The sequence below is a fragment of the Maniola jurtina genome, chromosome 5 (genome assembly GCF_905333055.1).
Source record: "Maniola jurtina chromosome 5, ilManJurt1.1, whole genome shotgun sequence".
In the NCBI taxonomy this organism is placed as follows: domain Eukaryota; kingdom Metazoa; phylum Arthropoda; class Insecta; order Lepidoptera; family Nymphalidae; genus Maniola; species Maniola jurtina.
In genome coordinates, this window is record NC_060033.1 from 2,136,043 (window position 1) to 2,155,599 (window position 19,557).

Sequence of the window (19,557 nt, forward strand, 5' to 3'; positions counted from 1 at the left end):
GCTCTGCGCTGCGCTCCGCCGCGCTCCGCTGGTAGAGGTTTAAATGCATATGAAACCTTTTTAATTTAAATTCCTCTTTTTTGACATTACATTGTTATAATGACAATTTAGAATGATTAAAGTATAAATCAACACATCAATATTTTAAATAGTTAGTTTCTCTTATTATATTTTTATTAAAACAACCACAGCAGGCTGATCTAATAGTCTGTTTTTCTTTAACTTGAAGAAAAGATAAACAAGTAGCTTCTCGCTGGAATGCGTAAGAGGCACACTATGTATACGCAGCCGATTCGACCTTGTTACTTGAAAATCTTGATTACGAGCACATTACGAGTGAAAAACCTGACCTAAAATATCTAAAGCGCTGAAGAAACCGTTTTTCCGAGACGGTTTCTACGATTTGTTTATCTTTTAAATAAGGAAAACGCAACTATACTTACTGTAAAGTTCGCGACAGGTCGACATGGCAATCGGGGTGGCGCTAACGCGGGTGTTTGATTCGTCCAAGGGTGCGGGATAGGGCGGGTGGTGAGCGGGGAACCCCGCCTCATACCCAAATTGCCATGTCGACCTGTCGCGAACTATGGAGTCTGGCAATGGCAAACGAAAGTAGACTGGAAAAGCGTCGCATGTTCAAAAAATTCAGTATGGCAGTCCCAAAATTAGTACATATCTATAATTACAGACCTGGAATAGGTACCTAACCATTTGATACTTTAAAATTCCTTTATCTTTATTTCTGTTCCATCAATCATCCAGCTCTGTTATATTAATTTTGGCGCTTCCAGACTGATATTTATTGAATTTGCCGCGCTTTTCCAGTCTACTTTCATTGGCCAGGTTGTAACCAGTTCTAACCATAGCATACATAGGTTCAAACTAGAAAGATTTTAAAATCCGCAATGTCGGAAGCGACATCTCAGCCGCCGCGGCAAAGAGTGCCCAAAGATGGACCCGGTCCCAGGGGAGCGCCGGACTGCTATTATGTAAGCATTGGTTTCTTTTGTTGTTATGGACCAGAAAAACCATTATGATTTGGATTCTAGTATCCAAATCATAATGGTTTTTCTGGCAGAGTCCACTCTAGCCCATAAAACCTCAAAATGTAAAAATGTATGCAGTAAGTAGTTACGTCTTCTCGCCCGAAATTCTGTGGTGAGTGGAAGTCCCTATCTACAAGAGTAGGTACCTTTTTTAGGGTTCCGTACCTCAAAAGGAAGAACTGAACCCTTATAGGATCACTCTGTTGTCTGTCTGTCTATCTGTCTGTCCGTCGTTTCTGTCAAGAAACCTATAGGGTACTTCCCGTTGACCTAGAATCATGAAATTTGGTAGGTAGGTACCTAGATCTTATAGCACAAATACAGGAATGAATCTGAAAACCGCGGATTTGTGGTTACATCATTTAAAAAAAATGTGTTTCAATTGTCACAGTAAGATAATACCAAGTAGGGTATCGTATGAAAGGGCTTTACCTGTACATTCTAAAACAGATTTTTACGCATAATAGTTTTTGATTTATCGTGCAAAATGTTGGAAAAAATACCCGAGTACAGAACCCTCAGTGCACGAGTCTGACTCGCACTTGGCCGATTTTTTGGAGAGGGAAATCTTAAGATACCGGCTCGGGTTATGTGGGAAATCCTATATAATATAATCCCTACAAGAGAACCTACGTCTATCGGTTGATGGTGATGATGATGATGATGATGAAGTTACTTTCAGACTTCCCGAGTGCTAAACTCGACGTTCCGTTACGCGAAGTTCGTGCGTAGGCTGCGAGCTGAGGAAGAGGAGCAGAGGAAGGGCGAACAGAACAAACTCAAGGAGTTGCACGACAGGCAGACTAGCGACTTCTTCTTACACTGCGATCGAAAGTAACTAATAATCTATACTAATAAATAAAATTGGAGTGTCTGTCTGTAATTTCGAAATAACTACCTCATATTAAGCTCATATGGTTATTTGAACGATACCATAACTGAATCACACGTTTTTAAAATTTTTGTCTGTCTGTCTGTCTGTCTGTCTGTCTGTCTGTCTGTTTGAAAAGGCTAATCTTTGGAACGGCTGAACCGATTTTGACGGGACTTTCACAGGCAAGTAGAGGATTGACCAGGGCGTAAAATAGGCTACTTTTTTAACCGACTTTCAAAAAGGGAGTTGTGTTTTTCTACCTATATACACCGAAATCTCCGAGATTTCTGAACCGATTTGCGTCATTTCTTTTTTAATCGATAGAGGAACTTTGCGACATTGTTTCATAAAAAATTTGGAGTCTAACTCCTCAATCCTGATGCTGCAGGGGATCTGACCAATCCACGCGGGCGAAGCTGCGGGCATCAGCTAGTACCTAATATAGATTTTTATACCAAAGTTGTCAGGTAAATGACCGCGCCCAATACGGAACCACCTTTTTAGGGTTCAAAAGGAGGAGTTCAAAGTTACCTCAAAAGGAAAAACGGAACCCTTGTAGGATCACTTTGTTGTCTATCCGTCTGTCTGTCGTGACTGTCAAGAAAACCTATAGGGTGATTGATTGACCATCCCGATGACCTAGAATCGTGTTTGGTAGGTAGAGGTCTTATAGCACGAGTAAAGGAAATAATCTGAAAACCGTGAATTTTTGGTTAAGAGATGATGATAATGATGATGGTTAAAGCTCAAGTTTGTAAATGGGCTACGCGCCAGAAGACTCGCTCCGTCGCCCCTTCATTCAGCTTACCTACGCGTAGGAGGGAGTGGCGAGTGCAAAGCTCCAGCTGGAGGTAAACCCTAGGGCTGAGGAACTTTACAAGCCGTGTTCCTTAAAAGCCTCGTAGACGCCCTCACGCTCTTTTAAGGAAGTAGGACAAGGGTACTAGGTACTTACTTTTTTATCTACTTTCTTAAAACTTTTTATAGCAGTTTATAACGTCTTAGTTTTGAATCCAGATTTTTGTCACAGATCCTACATAAATGACGTTGCGCGCAGAGTAGACTTGTGTCTTGCGTCGTATGAAGAAGATCTCAAGGCTAAAAGAAGCAGGTAGGTACATTATACTTATTTGTTTTATACACGGTGATAGTTTAGTGGTTTTAGAGCGAAGTGAATCACCTTAAATAGTGCTATCGATAACATTTGTTTGTATTGGAAAACTTTGTTTTTTGTATAATAAAATATCTTGACACAAACTCGAATCTGTGAGAAACATTAGTAGTGGCCGAGCGCCACGTAACAACCGCAAGAGAGCGATGCGGGCGGAGTAGGTACCAGACTACTACTATTACATAGTTCACGAATTTTTCCAAACAATAACTTCTCGATTCAGTTTTTTTTAATTTAAGACTAGAAAGTTTCGAAATGGATCTACCTACCTACCTTCTGCTTAAGACATTTTTTTATTCGTATAACTACGAGTATCTTTTCTTCTATACTTTTGGCGTGTTCTGATGCATGAATTTGACCATTTTTTTTATAATATGGCTATTGACACATCTATTTCATAACAACAGATTGATAGAGCTGTTCCAGCGGGAAGAGGAAGCGAACATCCGCAAGTTCGTCGAGCAAGCTCAGGCGGGCGCGGAAGCCGTGTGGCAGGATAAGCTCGACCGACTGCAGTACTTGCTCGACAAGCGGAAGAAAGAGCATGAAGAAAAATATAAGGATACGCCTCTGTTAGCGCCTCATTCTTTCTTCTTTCGTGTCTGAGGAGCAGAAGCATCCGGGCGTGTCACGGAGCTTAAAACAGTGGAGATATTGCGTCCGAAATAAGTACACTGTGACCGGTTCACACTTGGGTCTTTCAGGGGCGCAGGTGTAACACAGCTAACTTTTTTTTTTTAAATTCGATTACAAATTCGCGCTTGGCTGTGATCTGACCTAGTAAGTGATGACGCAGTCTAATGTGGTAGCGGGCTAACTTGGAAGGGGTGGGACAGTTTTAACCCAATTCCGTATCGTATAGAAACGGTAAATCACTGGGCGGCACGGCTTTGCCGCGGTAAGGTGGTAACTCGTCACAGCCGTAGTCTCCCACCAGACCAGACCAGTGACAATTCTAGAAACTATAAATTCCAAAACTGCCCCTTCCGGGAATGAAACCGGGAACCTCCCCCTTATAAGACCACAGAGCTAAGCACTGCGCCAGGAAGATAATCAAACTTCCCAACCCCGAGTTGCTTCTAGATTCTAGAGCGTAGCTGAAAACCTCTAGGTGTAAATAATTGACTGGAACTCGATTCCAGTACTTCATAAACTGCAGCCGAATAAGCTAACCACAAAGATCATGATACTTAAACCTTTGTCTAGATCGAAGTGCGTCCACGTGCTTCCTTGCATTTACAAATTGCGTGCGAAGGAAGCTGAAGAGATCCAGCTGTACCAGATCAGAGAGAAGGCGGCGAGGAAGATGGCAGAGAAGGAGTTCGACAAGATGTGGCATGAAGTTGCTATGAAGGAGTCTGAAGCTTTGGTGAGTATTGAAGTCAATTTTTATACAAGGTGAAGGAACTGGAGGAGAATCAGCTGTACTGAGTCAGAGATAAGGCGGCGAGGAAGATGGCGGTAAAGGAGCTTGATAAGATGTTGCATTAAGTTGCCATGAAGGAGTCTGAGGAGTAGGTGAGTAATTAATTCACTTACCAATTATTATTTACCATACTTGAGACTTTTCATATATTAGCGTTAGGTTGAAAACCTCAGCTGGGAACCTCAAACCTAAATCCTGTTGATTATTAAACATATCCCACCAAAGGCATAAACCGTGTAACAAGAAAATAAGCGGAAAATTACACACCCAATTTCTCTTTGTTGTTCTGTCTGCTAGATTTGTCCCCAGCATTAAAGTCAGCAAGTTTGGCCTCTGGGCTTTACTTTCATTCCCTTAGAGCTCCTTCACATTAGGTCGCAAGCAGTGCGGCAGCAGCGCGACTTGTTTAGTTTAGGGTGGCACACTTCATTTCAATAATGGATTCCAACGGAAACATCATTGTTGCTGCTGCTATTGTTGCTTCTCCTTCGGTGCCATTGACGTCGCGTTCATAATAAAATTAAACAATACTGAATTGATCCTTTGTTTCGAAATCGGCATATAAATTGTGATTATATAACAATTTACGAATTAACAATTTACATACGAAGTGCCGAAAAGTAGTAATAATAAAAATTCGAATGTCAAAAAAGTCTTTCGGTGAATTGTTACGTCTTCTTGAATACAATAATTGTATACATAATCATCATAATCATAATCAATAATAATTGTATACACGTGCGCTTGCAACACTGGTTGGAAGCCGACTGATCGCGCGCGGCTGCCGCGCTGCCGGCCGCTATGTCAATCACGTGTCGTGCGGCTGTCGCGCTGCTCATTTTAGTATGAAAGTCTGCCGCTTCTGAACAGCGCGACTGTCGCGCGACAGTCGCGCTGCTAATGCCGCCTTGCTTGCGACTTAGTGAGAAGGAGCTCTTAAAATCCCTACACAGACAGCTCGTATGGAGCAAGACACGATAGAGAGACTCCGTCGCGACCAGGAATGCATCAAATACTCTGACTACATGTTGGAGCAGAGACGCATACAGCGCGAGAAAGAGAGGGAGATGCTCATAGAAGAGACAAAAAGATTCAAAGCCCTATGGGACGCAGAAAATAAGAAAGAAGAAGAAGGTAGGTACTTATGAATGGTACTTGACAAAAAACTCTCTATCGCTCTCTATGAGGCTATTTGTAGAATTTAGAGGGAGATTTTGAAAGGAGACCAAAATGTGCAAGTCTCAAAGTAGATGCCAGTCAACCAGTTTATCATTTTAGATGTAATTTATGTCCGTGACTTCATTCACGTGGAATACCCAAACTTCAAACCCCTATTGTACCACCATAGGGGTTGAATTTTCAAAAATGCTTTCTTATTGGATATCTACGTTGTTCAGTTCGATCCGTCCAGTAGTTTGAGCCGTGAGTTGATAGATCAGTCAGTCAGTCATCTTTTCCATATTCCATATTTAAGTACTACCTGCCTAACTACCTAGATACTTTCAGTATTTCAATTTAAAAAAAAACTTGCAGCTGAACGTCAACGCTTAGAACAAAGCAAAGAAACGGCGCTAGATCGCAAGCGAATGTTGCAAGAAAAGCAAGAGATTGTAGCCAAACAACAACAGGAGGCGAAACTAATCTCTGACACTTGGGCCTCGCTGGCGGGACAGGGCCTCGCTGATGAAAAGGCACAGATTATGCTCCGGAGACAAAAAGAGGTAAGATGTTGGTACACTATCCACGGAAAGAAGTTAGTATAACGCTCTCTCTGTTACGTAATCCCATAGAAATGATAGAGACAAAAATCTCAATAGACGCTAACCATTTTGATACACCAACCAATCGCAAACGAAACTATGTTTTCTAATTGAATTTCGAATGTTTTTTGCAAACATGTTTGTGTTGAACATGGTGTGTTCACACGAGGGGTTCCGTACCATCGTAAGCACAAGATACTTTAAACACTTTTATGCGCAACACTGCAAGTTAATGACGGACAACGCCATCTATTTGTGGTTTAGTAAACTAATTATGTATATTTTTGTGACTTTCGGATTTTTCCTTTACTTGTGCTATGAGACCTACCTACCTTCCAAATTTTATGATTCTAGATCAACGGGAAGTACCCTATAGGTTTTTCTTGACACACGAAAGACAACGAAGTGATCCTACAAGGGTTCCTTTTTTCGTTTTGAAGTACGGAACCCTAAAAATTTTAAAATGCAATCCGTAAAGTGTTAAATCTTGACTCCTGTAACTTTTCCTAGATGGAACTTGATGAATGCAACAGAAAGATGATAGAATTGAAGCAGGAATTCGCGGATATGGAGAAGGCGGTGGAAGGACCAATGGCCGAAGAGGCGCGACAAAGACAGGAGATGTTAGACAAGAAGCGCTGCGAGTACCTCGGCTGGGCACAAAGAACCAACAGGGTAAGTTATTGCAGAATTGGAGAAGGACTGGCAAAAGAGACAGTATACCTAGATGTTAAATAAAAAATGCTGCTAGTACCTTGGCTGCGTGCAGAGAACCAGCAGGGTAAGATCATTATGGGTACGCTGGACCTCAACTCGCTATTTCTAACCCCCGACCCAAAAAGAGGGGTGTTATAAGTTTGACGTGTGTATGTGTGTATCTGTGTATCTGTCTGTGGCATCGTAGCGCCTAAACGAGTGAACCGATTTTAATTTAGTTTTTTTTTTTTTTGAAAGGTGGCTTGATCGAGAGTGTTCTTAGCTATAATCCAAGAAAATCGGTTCAGCCGTTTGAAAGTTATCACCTCTTTTCTAGTTACTGCAACCTTCACTTGTCGGGGGTGTTATAAATTTTTAATTTACACTTGTATAGTAACAAGTACCTACCCTATGAATTGATATTACCTTACCCTATGTATTAATATTATAGTAATAAGTACCTAACCTATGTATTGATATTAGGTACCTTTCCTGAGCCGTACCTACTTAGAACCTAGATTTATTAATTTTACAAAACCTTCTACTATAGAAAATGCAATAGACACTGCATCACTGCACGCCATGCCCATTGTCTATATCTAAAGGACATTGACTTGTCAGAACAATAGCTAACATCTCAAACCCAATTGAAGAGGAAAATCACTGCTCCATATTGTTGGTCAATTTTCCTTCTACAAGTAGGTAGTAGGTATAACTGCAGTTTGTTTTGTACGATCCTTTGTTTTGATGTTTCCGTCATCGCTCTTTAGTTCCGGGTTCATATGATGAATTTGATCGATTGAGCAGCCATTACAAATTATAATCACGTAAATCGTACGAGGCATCTTTAACAGACTCCAAAATAGTAGCTGTAGGTTTTAAATCCAACGCTTATTGTTTCGTGTTAATTTTGCTTGCAGTAAAATTGAATTAAACTGCCTTAAGGTGCATGAGACGGGTCTGCCCGCGAAATTGTGGTTAAAGAATTTTTTTTCAAATTCAAATTTAATTTGGTTTTTCGCAAACTGGACCCTTTCAAGTAAAGATTTTTATATAAGCCTGTGAGGTTGATACTGCCATTGTCAGAATTACAATACCATAAGCCTACGTTGTCGTATTAGTTTACGAATTGCGAAAAACCAAATTAAATTTGAATTTCGCGGGCAGGCCCGTCGCTTCCATCTTAAGGCTAATTCACACCAATTGCGTACACGTGACACGTGCGTAGTAACGCGCGTAAATCCCTAACACACCGGGTTACGCATACTTCCACGCTTTACGCAAGCGGTGTACCATGTTTCATACAATTCCATACATTACAACGCAACGGTGCACGCTACGTCTACGCTTACGCAGACTGTGTGAGCAAGCTATTTATTATCCCTTGTGGTCGTTGTAGTTCTTCACAATTTCTTACCATAATGCTACATCGCTTACTATACGACCTTGCCGATTTTAGGTAGGTACTAACTATCATCATCATGATCATCGGCCCATGGGCACGGGTCTCCTCTCAGAACGAGAAGAGTTCAGGCCATAGTCCACCATGCTCGGCAACAGCAGATTGGCACTTTCCCGATCCCGGGCATACGCTTCTCTAGCTTTTCGGAGTTATCTGTGCGCGTTTTAAGAAATTGAACACTTGGTAAAAGAAAGAAAGAAAGGAAAACATTTATTTCTTAAATTGTGCCGTGTCTAATTAATTATTGTGTCAAAAAAAAACATCTTAGGTACTACTTACAGAAAACTTGCATATCTACCTGAGATTTCTCCATAATGTTCGCAAAGGTGTGTAAAGTCTGCCACTGCTCACTTGGTAACCGTAATGCTTAATACTATAGCCAAACTCTTCTGATCCTGAAAGGACACCTGAGTGAGCTGGCGATGGGTTGATCATGATGAATATTTTTCATACTTCCAATATCCAGGAAGTCCGTCAAGCGATGATAGACCAGATCAAAGACCGGCAGCACGCGCGGGAAGTGCTGCAACAGAAGATGAAGGAACAGGACGAGTACCAGAGACAAGTGTTCTCACAGCTCAACCAGCTCAGCCAGCATAAGGAGCTCACTGATGCGCAGGCCAGGAAGAAGCATCAGCAGGCTCTGGTGGAACAGATCGAGTACAACAAGCTATTGAAAGTATGATTCAATATGTGGTACAGAATGGTGTTCCATTTCACGGATACCGTTTACTAGAGCTAAACGGTCTCCGTGAAATGGAACATCATCAAATGGCATAGGTATAGTGCGTTTCATCGAATAGTACCTATGGCGTTATGTTGGCTCCCCTGTCTGTCCAAGTCATTGGCACCATATTTGCATAAGAAGACGCAGATTTTGTTTATTTTCATTTGATTTTCCTGAATGAATGAAATGAAAATAAACAAAATCTGCCAATATGGTGCCAATGACCACCCAACAGACAGGGGAGCTAACATAACGCCATAGGTACTATTCGATGAAACGCACTATACGTACCTACCTTATTCATATCTATACCTATTCGTCTATTTCCATAGGAGCGTGCACGTCAAGAAGAGTTGGATCAAATAAAGAAATGCCAACTAGCTACCGAGGAATACCAGAACGAGATTGGCAGAATGCTCTGCAGGTGAAAATTGTTTTTAGGGTACCTCAAAAGTAAAAAAGTAACCCTTATAGGATCATTTCGTTGTCTGTCTGTCGTGTCTGTCAAGAAACCTATAGAGTGATTTCCGTTGACCTAGAATCATGAATGGCAGGTAGTTCGCGTCTAATAGCACAAATGAAGGGAAAAATTCGAAAACCGTGAATTTGTGGTTATCTTATTTAAGCTGTTATTGTGTAGTCGATCTCGTAATAGCCTAGTGGTTAAGACGTCCGATTCCCATTCGAAAGATCGAGGGTTTGCTCCCGGGAACGCATCTCTAACTTTTCAGAGTTAGATACCTATGTGCGTTTTAAGTAATCAAATGTTACTTGCTTTAACGGTGAAGGAAAACATCGTGAGGAAAACAGAATGCCTGAGAGCTCTCCGTAATGTTCTCAAAGGTGTTAGAAGTCTGCTAATCACTTGGCCAGCGTGGTGGACAAACATTTCTCATTCTGAGAGACCTGTGCTCAGTAGTGAGCTGGAGATGGGTTGATGATGATGTGGAGTCGATTCAGAAAACGATTATTATTCTTGGTTTTTATAAAGACCTAGTCAAAACGACTAGGTAATTAGGAAAAAAATGCATTTTTTTCCATTGTCTGACATTGGTCGACGACCTTTGCAATACAAGATTAAGTACGAATTATGATTCACACTGATTTACCTAAGTGATGTATTTCCGGTAACTAAGATTTCTGAGGACCTATGGCGCAATGGTGTTCACCTCGCAAGATTAACCATAATCTATCCTACTAATATTATGATGAGGTAAAATTTGTAAGTTCGTTTGTAGTTAGGAAGTAATCTCTGGAACTACTGAACCGATTTTGGAAATGCTTTCATCATTCCCACATTACATTATTCCTGAGTGACATAAGCTATATTATATTTTCAAAAGAAATACCTGCAAAAATTGTAATAAGCTACCCGTGCGAAGCCAGGGCGGGTTGCTAGTAAAACAATAAGCGTCCATCGCGCTCCATTTCGTTCTACAGAGCGCCATATAATTCGTCTCAGAGCCCCGTCCTCGCGCCCCGGGCGCTTGCTGTATCAAATCCATAAGACACTAATAAATATGAATATTATTATTTTTGTCTAGACCATTCTTCAGCGAAGAGATTCACCCGTTCATGAAGCAAATGGCGAAAGGCTTGGAGATGAGAGAGAAGTGCCCGTGTTCTCAGCCGGACTATTGCAAATAAATAATTGCTTAGTTAAATAGTTCCTATACTCTTGTCTTTTCTTTGTGTTGTCATAAAATTTTTAGTCAATAAAGAGATTAAAGCATTGGCGTTTTTTTTTTCGACATTTGTAAACGAATACGACAAAGTAGGCTATAGCATTGCCGCCAATGGCAGTATCATTCACACAGAATTAGGTACATAAAAATCATTCAACAGGACTCTCTCCGTCACTCGTTTCATACAATCGTAGTTCCAATTTCATTTGAATGTTAAGCAACCAAAGTCCATGAAATTTTGCAGACATATTCTGAAAACTAAGTATTTACTTGCGTCAATTTTGGTGTAGCAACCTAACCGCCTTGTCTAACATTAGTAGTCGCCCCTGACATTGCGTATCTTTCGAGCATCTTGCCTCTCGGAAACGATCTACATTAGGTAAGTACGTACCTAGTTGTTACGTCCTCTTAATTCTTATGCGTTTAACGTGCGCTGATACGGACGTCGATAAAGACGTATGTTTGGTACAGTCAGCTGCAAATTGAACGGAAGTACAGGGAAAGTATATACCTACTCGTAGTTTGGATCGTGTGCTAGGTACTAGCAACACCATCCATCCATCAGCCGTATGCGTCCACTGCTGGACATAGGCCTTTCCAAGAGCGCGCCACCAAGCACGGTCCTCCGCCTTCCTCATCCACCCGCTCCCCGCCACCTTCTTCAGGTCATCGGTCCAGCGGGCAGGAGGTCGTCCCACACTTACCGGTTCGCGGTCTCCACTAACAGCAACACACGGGCGGCTAAAAATTGAACGGAAGTACAAGGAAAGTACCTAAGTACTCGTAGTTTGGATCGTGTACCAACAAAAATAGGTACCTACGGGCACAGCTACGGACAGAAGGCTCACTCCGCAAAAACGTTTTCATAAATAACGACTCTTGTACGACGCAATAAAGTGCAGCTCGCATAGCAATACCAAATACTCAGTCTAAAGTTTAACAAATTCAAATTTCTTTATTGTGAATATGTGTAGGTAAACAGCGCAGATGTTACAAATTCAAATTTAAATTCAAAATATTTTTATTCAATTAAACTTTTACAAGTGCTTTTGAATCGTCAAAATAATCTATTACTGGTTTGGAATGCCGTTCCTACCGAGAAGAACCAGCAAGAAACTCGGCAGTTGCTCTTTTCAAGTATTCTATTTACTTACAATAATATGCAAAAACACTAAGGCATCCCTATCTTCTCGAATTTTCAAGTTTGTTTTGCTTTTCACTAATTGTTTTTTTTTTTAATTTTTTAGAAATCTTAGCGATGAATTTTAGTTTTTTAGCGTTCGGTTAAAAGTCTCACTAGTTCAACGGTTGAACTAATTATTAATTGAACTAGTGGGAACAACGAGCGTTATGAACACCTTCCTAAGGTTGACTGGGAAATAAGGTTCTCGAGGTGATTAATTTGAGTAAGCTGAAAAACTATCCTTTACGTCGAAAGGTTGTATAATTTTCTGAGAGACTGATAAATTCACATCCTTCTCGGATCTCATAAATTAAGATAAATAATACTTAATTAGGTAGATAAACTAATTATAATAATAATCTTATAACACCACAAGAGAATAGATGAGGCAACGTTCTTATATTTCCGATTTGTCAATGACTGTACACTTAACTACAGTTTTCCTCTAGGAAGAAGTTATTTCGTGGTCAATAAAAATGTACTTATTACGAAGGCAACTAACGCTGTGATTTCATCTCAATATTTTCCTTAAACAACCTTAACTATATAAGAATCACGCTGAAGGATCCTCCCACAGTCTAACAACAGCATTCGAAGATGCACAGCACAGTGGTAGTTTTATTTAGTTTGTTTTGTTTAGGATGGAGCAAGGATATAACGCTCGGCAATGCGGAAGGAAGGAAAATCTTCGACGAAGTTCGACAAGCGAATCCTGCTATATGGAGACAGTACGAGAATGTTACAATCATAGCACCGGACAATGAACTCATAAGTAAGGTTGTCATCACAGATAACCGCCCAGAAAAGGATGGGGATGTCCAAATAGTTAGTGGTGGAGATGGACAGAAGTCTGTTACTATAGAATTAAAAAGTCCCACTGTTTTAAGAGGATATGAGTTCCATATTGAAGTCTACTCTATGCCTGATACAGTAGCTACTGATGCGGAAGAACATTTGAACAATGAAGATGTGACTCCTGGACAGAATAATGAATCTACAGAGATACCCGATATTATTAGTAAGGACAATAGCGACGATGAACAAATACAGAGCAATGAAAGTACAGAAATTCCTGATAGTGTGAATAGTAAGGACATTAAAGATTTTCCTACTCTAGTCACAGACGATGTTAAGTATGATAGTAATCGACCAGCTCGTGAGACTGAAGAAACTGAAGAAAATAACTCACAAACGGACGTGCCTGAAGATAAAATAAGTATAGGAAGTGACGAATTCGCTTCTGAATCTGATGAAACCGCTTCTGAAAGTGATGAAGCTATTCCAAGAGAGCAAGATACAACAACTGAATTACCTGAAGCAATAGAAGACACTGTAGCAGATGTAAACCCCGATAGTATTAGACCAGCTCGTGAAACGGAACTCCATACTTCTGTGATTGCTAGTGCGCCTCTAGTTACAGATTCTGTTGAAGGTGATGTAACAACCGAGGGCGTAAGTGAAACTCCAGTGACGGATGCAACTAGTGAAGTGAATGATGTAACAACTACAGAGGCCGTAGTCACGACATTATCTTATGACCAAGCTACATTTGCACCTGTAGCTTTTGATAACAGTAAAAACATACCCGATTATGCTTCGCTAAATATTTTGGATTATATCAAAAACAGAGAAAGACCTATCCGTCGTACGGAAGACGAAAAACATGAAGAAAACGTAGGAACGTCTGAATCATCAGTCGAAACAGATGAAAATAATGATGAAACCACTCCTCTAGCAGACGAAACCAGTTCTATAAAACCAGACGATGGTACTGTTGACTTAGTTCCTCCTGAAATAGACGCAAGCTACAATACCGACTTTGTTGATGCCGAAACTACAGCAAATCCTACAGAAGGCTCTATAATAAATAATGGACCTAGAGGTGGACGTGGAATTGACTTTGATAGTGACATTGAAGTAGAATCTACTCCAACTCCTATTAATATTGACGAGGAATACACTACAACCCCCGCGAATGCTGACGTCACAACTCCAATATTAGACGAAGATCAAACTACTATAGCTTCATTAGATGACCAATTTAGAAACCCTCGTGGAGCTAGCACGGACGTAGAAAATGATGTAAATATTACTGAAGAAATGCCACAAGGGAATGTACCAAATGAAGAAGTTATACCTTCTGAAGAAATAGATGCAATGCAGCCTAAACGAAATATAATAATAGTCAATTTGGAGGAATTTATAGCAAGGGATGAAAATAATAGATTCATGTACGCGTTACCGATCGTCCTAGTTATAAACAGTGAAAATAATAACTATCCCATCATTAAAATCATAGCCGAGAACTCGTCAGATGATCTTGAGAAGGAAGTATTTCCAACGCTGTCCTCAGACGAATCTTTAGAGCCGAGTGAATTTGATTATAAAATTATGGAAAATGCTAGAATAAAAGGAGATACGTCGGGAGATTATGACCAGAGTCAGTGATATAATATTATAATGATATTTTAAGTTTTTAGTTATGTTTTCTCTATTTTATTTATTTAATTAACTAGATACATAAGTACGTTACTTAAGTCTCTCTACCGATAATTTAATTTAATTACCTACTAGGTAGACTAGGTATGTACCTACTTTATAACAATAAAGTTGTAAAAATAAGAATTGTTCTGATGCTTTTTAGAAATATTATCCTTGTATTTTAAGGGGCATGAGACGGGCCTGCCCGCGAAATTCAAATTTAATTTGGTTTTTCGCAATTTGTAAACTAATACGACAACGTAGGCTTATGGTATTTTAATTGCGACAATGGCAGTATGATCCTTACAGGTTTATATAAAAATCTTTACTTGAAAGAGTCCAGTTTAAGAAATTAATTCTAGTATCGACTAATTTGTGAGAATAGAACCTCACGGGTTTATATAAAAAGATTTTTATATAAACCTGTGAGGATGATACTGCCATTGTCGCAATTAAAATACCATAAGCCTACGTTGTAGTATTAATTTAAATCAAATTAATCAAAAACCAAGTTAAATTTTAATTTCGCGGGCAGGCCCGTCGCTTCCACCTTAATTATTATATTTTTTCATTTTTTTCATTTACTTAGGTCTTTTTGTTGAGAAATAATAAAATTCAGTTAGGTACAAAAATAAATACATATATCCATATTTTCTTTCAAATATTTTGTACATAAGGATTTAAAATATGCAGTGAATTTTAACAATACAATAATTAATAATGTAACATGTGGATTTAAATTGTTGCTGTTAATAAAACTGAATCTTACTTACTTAGATAAAATTATACATTTTAAAAATACTTTGTATCAATAATGATTTATTTTCAATGTGGAATGTATCTTTATGTACCTATTTTATCCTAGAGATTTATATGTACATAAAATAGAAAAATTGAGCTTTCATATACAATTATCATAAAAATTGAACTGATATGTCAGAAAATATTACATTTAGTAATAAATCATTTAAAATGATTGTAAAAAATATGTATAAAAACTTATCAAAAACATTTCACCTAACTTAGGTTGAGATCTACAAGGCGTGACTTAAGTTATAGATAAAACGAGACAAACTTATGCCAACCACATAACGCTGTCTCGTTTTAACAGTGACATAAGTCTAAGCTAAGTCAAAGTACACTTTATAGATCTCAACTTTACAATGCAATCATAGTCAAACTATGTCACCCTTTCAGTTTCTAACAGGTATAGTATACGGCACGGATCTCAAGGCATGAGGTTCAAAGATACTTTCGCACACGTACAATCGCCCACACGCTCTATAAATGATTGATGTGTGTGTGGCAGACTACGAAGACGCGCGCTAACCAATGCGGAAGGGTGAGTATGACGTGATATGACAGCCAACCAATCACGGACACTGCACCCATCGCACCCCTCTAATGACACCCAATCATGAATCTACAAAATACACCTGGATTGCTTACTTGTAATACCTACTTGAAGCAAAACCTATACTTATCACTATCCCACTTCAACTGCCTAGTAAGAGAAAGAGATCGGACCACAGTGGGATGTTCTAATTTGTTAGTCTATAGCGATAAGTAGGTTTTTATTTTACTCAGAAACAAGTTAGCCCTTGACTGTAATCTCACCTGGTGGTAAGTGACGCTACAGTCCAAGATGGAAGGAGGCTAATCTGGAAATATGGCAGTTTTTATTAAACCCATACCCATTTAGTGAACGCTAGAAGTCGCTTGGCAGCACAGCTTTGCCGATAGGGTGGTAACTAGCCACGGCTGAAGCCCCCCACCTGACCAATTTAGGTATTTGCTTCAAGTAAGTATTAGAAATGAACTCTCCATACTTCTACTTCATGAACCAAATAATGAGTTCTGTGCATTCAAGGTCATGCCTTTAGTTTCTTGCCAAGTACTATACGAACGAACCTTTCCAAAAAAATAAAAAAATAGCATACAATGCTAATCATATGTTATCAAAGAATGTACAGAGATATCTTCTGGAATGTTCTTCCTCCCCTTCAAAGACGTCAACTCAATGATAACAAGGCTTCCTACAACATTGGCTCCACAGGCTTGAAGTAATTTGGCTGCAGTTGCTATGGACCCACCGGTGGCTAATAGGTCATCTATTATGAGGCATTTGAGACCTGGATGTATTGAGCTCTTCTGTATTTCTAGAACATCCTGTAATGAAACATTTTATTTGTTTTAATTATTATTGTCAAGAAGTCATTCAAGTAAATAATTTCAATTAATAGTAAATGGACTTAAAAGTGAAAATTACTCAGTTTAGTCCTGGACATAACTGGTACATTCCTACAAATTACAAAACTTAGTAGAAATATTAAAAAAAAAATATAATTTAAAAGTAGCCTACTAATTATTCTGCAGGCAAAAGGGACAGATTCAAGTTTTGTTTAGTTTAACTTTAGTTAAACTAATTCAGTAATTTATGTTTTTACTATCTTGTTCTTTAGAACAAGATAGTAAAAACATAAATTACTGAATGATGCCCAAGACTTTCACCCCATTGATTTAGGTTTTAAGAAACTGTGGGAATTCTGATTTACTGGGACAAAAAAAGTAGCCTATGTCCATCCCTGCCCGGCTAGCATGGGCAGTAGATAAAAATTATATCCCTGATTATATCCACTGATTTCTATGACATCAGGGGATATAATTTTTATCTACTGCCCATGCTAGCCGGGCTGGGATGAAAGCTAACTCTTCTCCAAATGTCAAAATTGATTAAACAGGTGGGCATGAACATGAAACAACAGAAAAGATATCAAGTTATATGATATCTTATCTATATGATAAAGGGGTATATTTTTTTCAACTGACTTTACAGCTCTGGACTCTAGTCCTTTTAAGTCTTTAAGGGGTATAAATTATATCTACTTACAGAACCATACTCCAAGTCATATTTGTGTGAAAACACCTCCCCAGGTAACTTCCCTTTCTTCCTCACGGGCAGGCATGCAATGCCAAGTTCGGCCGCCACGGAGAATGAGAACAGGAACCCTCGGGACTCCAACCCCACTACTGCTTCAACATCTGGGTACTTGCTGCGAATAGTGTCTACTAGCAGACCTTGTAGTAACTTGCATGTTGGTCCATCAGATATGGCAGAGAAAATGTCCCTGAAAAATTATGAAAAGTTCAAAGTTTTCTTTAATTTAAATATCATATCAATTAGCATTTAGCCTAATACAAATACTTTAAGTACTTAAAACTTTACTTCTCAATTACAACATATTGTTGCTTAAGTTCATATACTTAAGCCATTTTTTCACTGAAGAAAGGTGCTTTGGCTTTCCTTTTATATACCATGTCTTGTCAGTGAAAACTATAAAACTTAATATTCTTCAAATATGTCTCATTTGGCTTGATGTTATTTTATACCAGCTTCTCACTGTGCCAGATATTGCTGACGGACAGACCAGCCCACACCTTTAAAGAAAGCCCAAATTAAAACCAAGAGTTCCCTTACTCTAGTTCACTCTGACGATACTCTTTCTATGGTGCGTACCATAGAAAGAGTATCGTCAGAGTGAACTAGAGTAAGGGAACTCTTCATTTTATTTTATTTTTCACTATAGGCAAGCGCTTTACCACAATCACACCTGATGGAAAGTGATGATGTGGCCTAAAATGCTGCATTTACCTAGAAGATGCCCATTCACTCTTGTTATAGATACCTTAGAATTATAAAGATACCCGGTTTGATCCTGAACCAAATGTTGACGTAAAATCATTGAAAAACAGGGCTACTTTAGGGCTACCTGCGTCAAATGTACTAACGTTTGAAACCTGCCAGTAACATCGAAGCCTCGACGTTTTGTTCTTTGTTTGTTCCCTAACTGGCTCGTCGTCGTCAGAGCCTTTTGCGTTGCCCGTGGTCCTTGGCTATGCATGATTGTCTGCACAATCACGCACTGTGGGAATCAGGCATTATACCTACTTCAACATTTTCATACTTTAATACTTTTAGATTATTAGACAGATACCTATAGGTTTCCTATTGAAGACCAATTGCAGGACAGACTGTATTTCTCTCTGGCAATAAAGATATTAGGTACTTAATACTTTTATTTTAAACTTACCAAAATAAAATTCCTTTTTTAGGAAAGTCCGGGTAGCTTTTTATTTTTGATTTCAGTTCTTGAACTTTCTTTACATGTGTTGAATCCATTTCTATTTTTTTTTAATTGGGAACTTGGTTTGAATTTCAGTTTTAAGTTTGTTGTAGCACCCGTAGCACCATCAAAATTGGTTATATATAAATTACACCAAATTACTACACAAAAACTTATGCAGTTTAAATTGCTTAGTTTAAGTTTTGTTATGGCTTACTAGCTAAAACCCATTTAGATAACTTTGTATAAAACTTAAGTGGTAAAACAGTAGATTAGATTTTAAAATTTTTAAAGATATGATTCTGATAACAGCTGGCCTTGCAAGTTGCACAGGCAATCCGATATGCTCGGCCAATCATGATTTAATTAAAAACTGTTATAGGTAGGTATTGTTATAGGTACTCTTTGATTAAACATTATGTCTAGAGAAATAAAATTCAATGTTGTTTGAATTTTACTTTGAATAGACATAATTAACATATTTTTTCTATTTTTTTTAAAAGCAATAATTTGAAAATATAATTTTTGAACGTTTAGTTAAAATGTCAGTGGTAAATGACAGTTGTTAATATCAACAAACTGTCAAGTCAGCACGTGTCAAACAGCAAACAGTGTTTTCACCATGTTTTCACTTTCAAGCATTTCGCCCAATTTCGCCATATTATATGGCGAAACGTTTTATATTAGGTACGGTACAAGAGAATTCTTTATGTCAACGGAGATTTAGGGTAATTTGGGATAAAATCGGAGGTCAGGTAACATAATTCACATTTTGTATTTTTCTTTAGTTTTATCAAAGGGGTAACTCAACAGAAGGCTGGATAAGCTCGGAATGAATTTTTTTTAGAGACTTAGGATCGTGAAATAATATTAAACGTGAAATGTTGTTATTAAATAACAATTATTATTGACGTGAAATAAT

General features: G+C 38.7%; 3 protein-coding genes across 7 annotated transcripts; 2 read left to right on the forward strand and 1 right to left on the reverse strand.

Annotated features, from left to right (window-relative positions):
• Positions 1-132: 132 nt before the first annotated feature.
• Positions 133-10,893, forward strand: LOC123865455 (axoneme-associated protein mst101(2)-like). Of its 5 annotated transcripts, none has more exons than XM_045906497.1 (12): positions 133-234; positions 867-989; positions 1,729-1,880; positions 2,951-3,031; positions 3,499-3,663; positions 4,298-4,460; positions 5,471-5,651; positions 6,051-6,238; positions 6,788-6,952; positions 8,902-9,114; positions 9,495-9,586; positions 10,707-10,893. In XM_045906497.1, exons 2-12 carry the CDS (start codon positions 906-908, stop codon positions 10,807-10,809), a joined length of 1,587 nt encoding a protein of 528 aa, XP_045762453.1. In that variant the 5' UTR covers positions 133-234; positions 867-905; the 3' UTR covers positions 10,810-10,893. The 5 variants fall into 5 exon arrangements, with proteins under 5 accessions (XP_045762453.1, XP_045762452.1, XP_045762454.1 ...); XM_045906496.1 differs by having other exon boundaries at positions 871-989; XM_045906498.1 differs by having other exon boundaries at positions 876-989.
• Positions 10,894-12,147: 1,254 nt separating this feature from the next.
• Positions 12,148-14,686, forward strand: LOC123865449. The gene has a single exon (XM_045906487.1). It carries the CDS (start codon positions 12,628-12,630, stop codon positions 14,476-14,478), a length of 1,851 nt encoding a protein of 616 aa, XP_045762443.1. The 5' UTR covers positions 12,148-12,627; the 3' UTR covers positions 14,479-14,686.
• Positions 14,687-15,155: 469 nt separating this feature from the next.
• LOC123865483 (adenine phosphoribosyltransferase) lies at positions 15,156-19,153 on the reverse strand. Its single transcript, XM_045906543.1, has 3 exons — positions 18,603-19,153; positions 17,402-17,639; positions 15,156-16,680 (listed from the first exon to the last, which is right to left on the reverse strand). Exons 1-3 carry the CDS (start codon positions 18,689-18,691, stop codon positions 16,456-16,458), a joined length of 552 nt encoding a protein of 183 aa, XP_045762499.1. The 5' UTR covers positions 18,692-19,153; the 3' UTR covers positions 15,156-16,455.
• Between the last annotated feature and the right edge of the window lie 404 nt (positions 19,154-19,557).

Excerpts from the sequence above, each read along its gene's own strand:
- LOC123865455 (XM_045906497.1), top strand. The coding sequence starts at position 906 with ATGTCGGAAGCGACATCTCAGCCGCCGCGGCAAAGAGTGCCCAAAGAT. Across the intron at positions 990-1,728 it reads GAGCGCCGGACTGCTATTAT|ACTTCCCGAGTGCTAAACTC; the intron begins GTAAGCATTGGT and ends AGTTACTTTCAG. Across the intron at positions 6,953-8,901 it reads GGGCACAAAGAACCAACAGG|GAAGTCCGTCAAGCGATGAT; the intron begins GTAAGTTATTGC and ends TCCAATATCCAG.
- LOC123865449 (XM_045906487.1), top strand. The coding sequence starts at position 12,628 with ATGCACAGCACAGTGGTAGTTTTATTTAGTTTGTTTTGTTTAGGATGG.
- LOC123865483 (XM_045906543.1), bottom strand. The coding sequence starts at position 18,691 with ATGGATTCAACACATGTAAAGAAAGTTCAAGAACTGAAATCAAAAATA. Across the intron at positions 17,640-18,602 it reads AAAAAAGGAATTTTATTTTG|GGACATTTTCTCTGCCATAT; the intron begins GTAAGTTTAAAA and ends ATAATTTTTCAG. Across the intron at positions 16,681-17,401 it reads ATGACTTGGAGTATGGTTCT|GATGTTCTAGAAATACAGAA; the intron begins GTAAGTAGATAT and ends GTTTCATTACAG.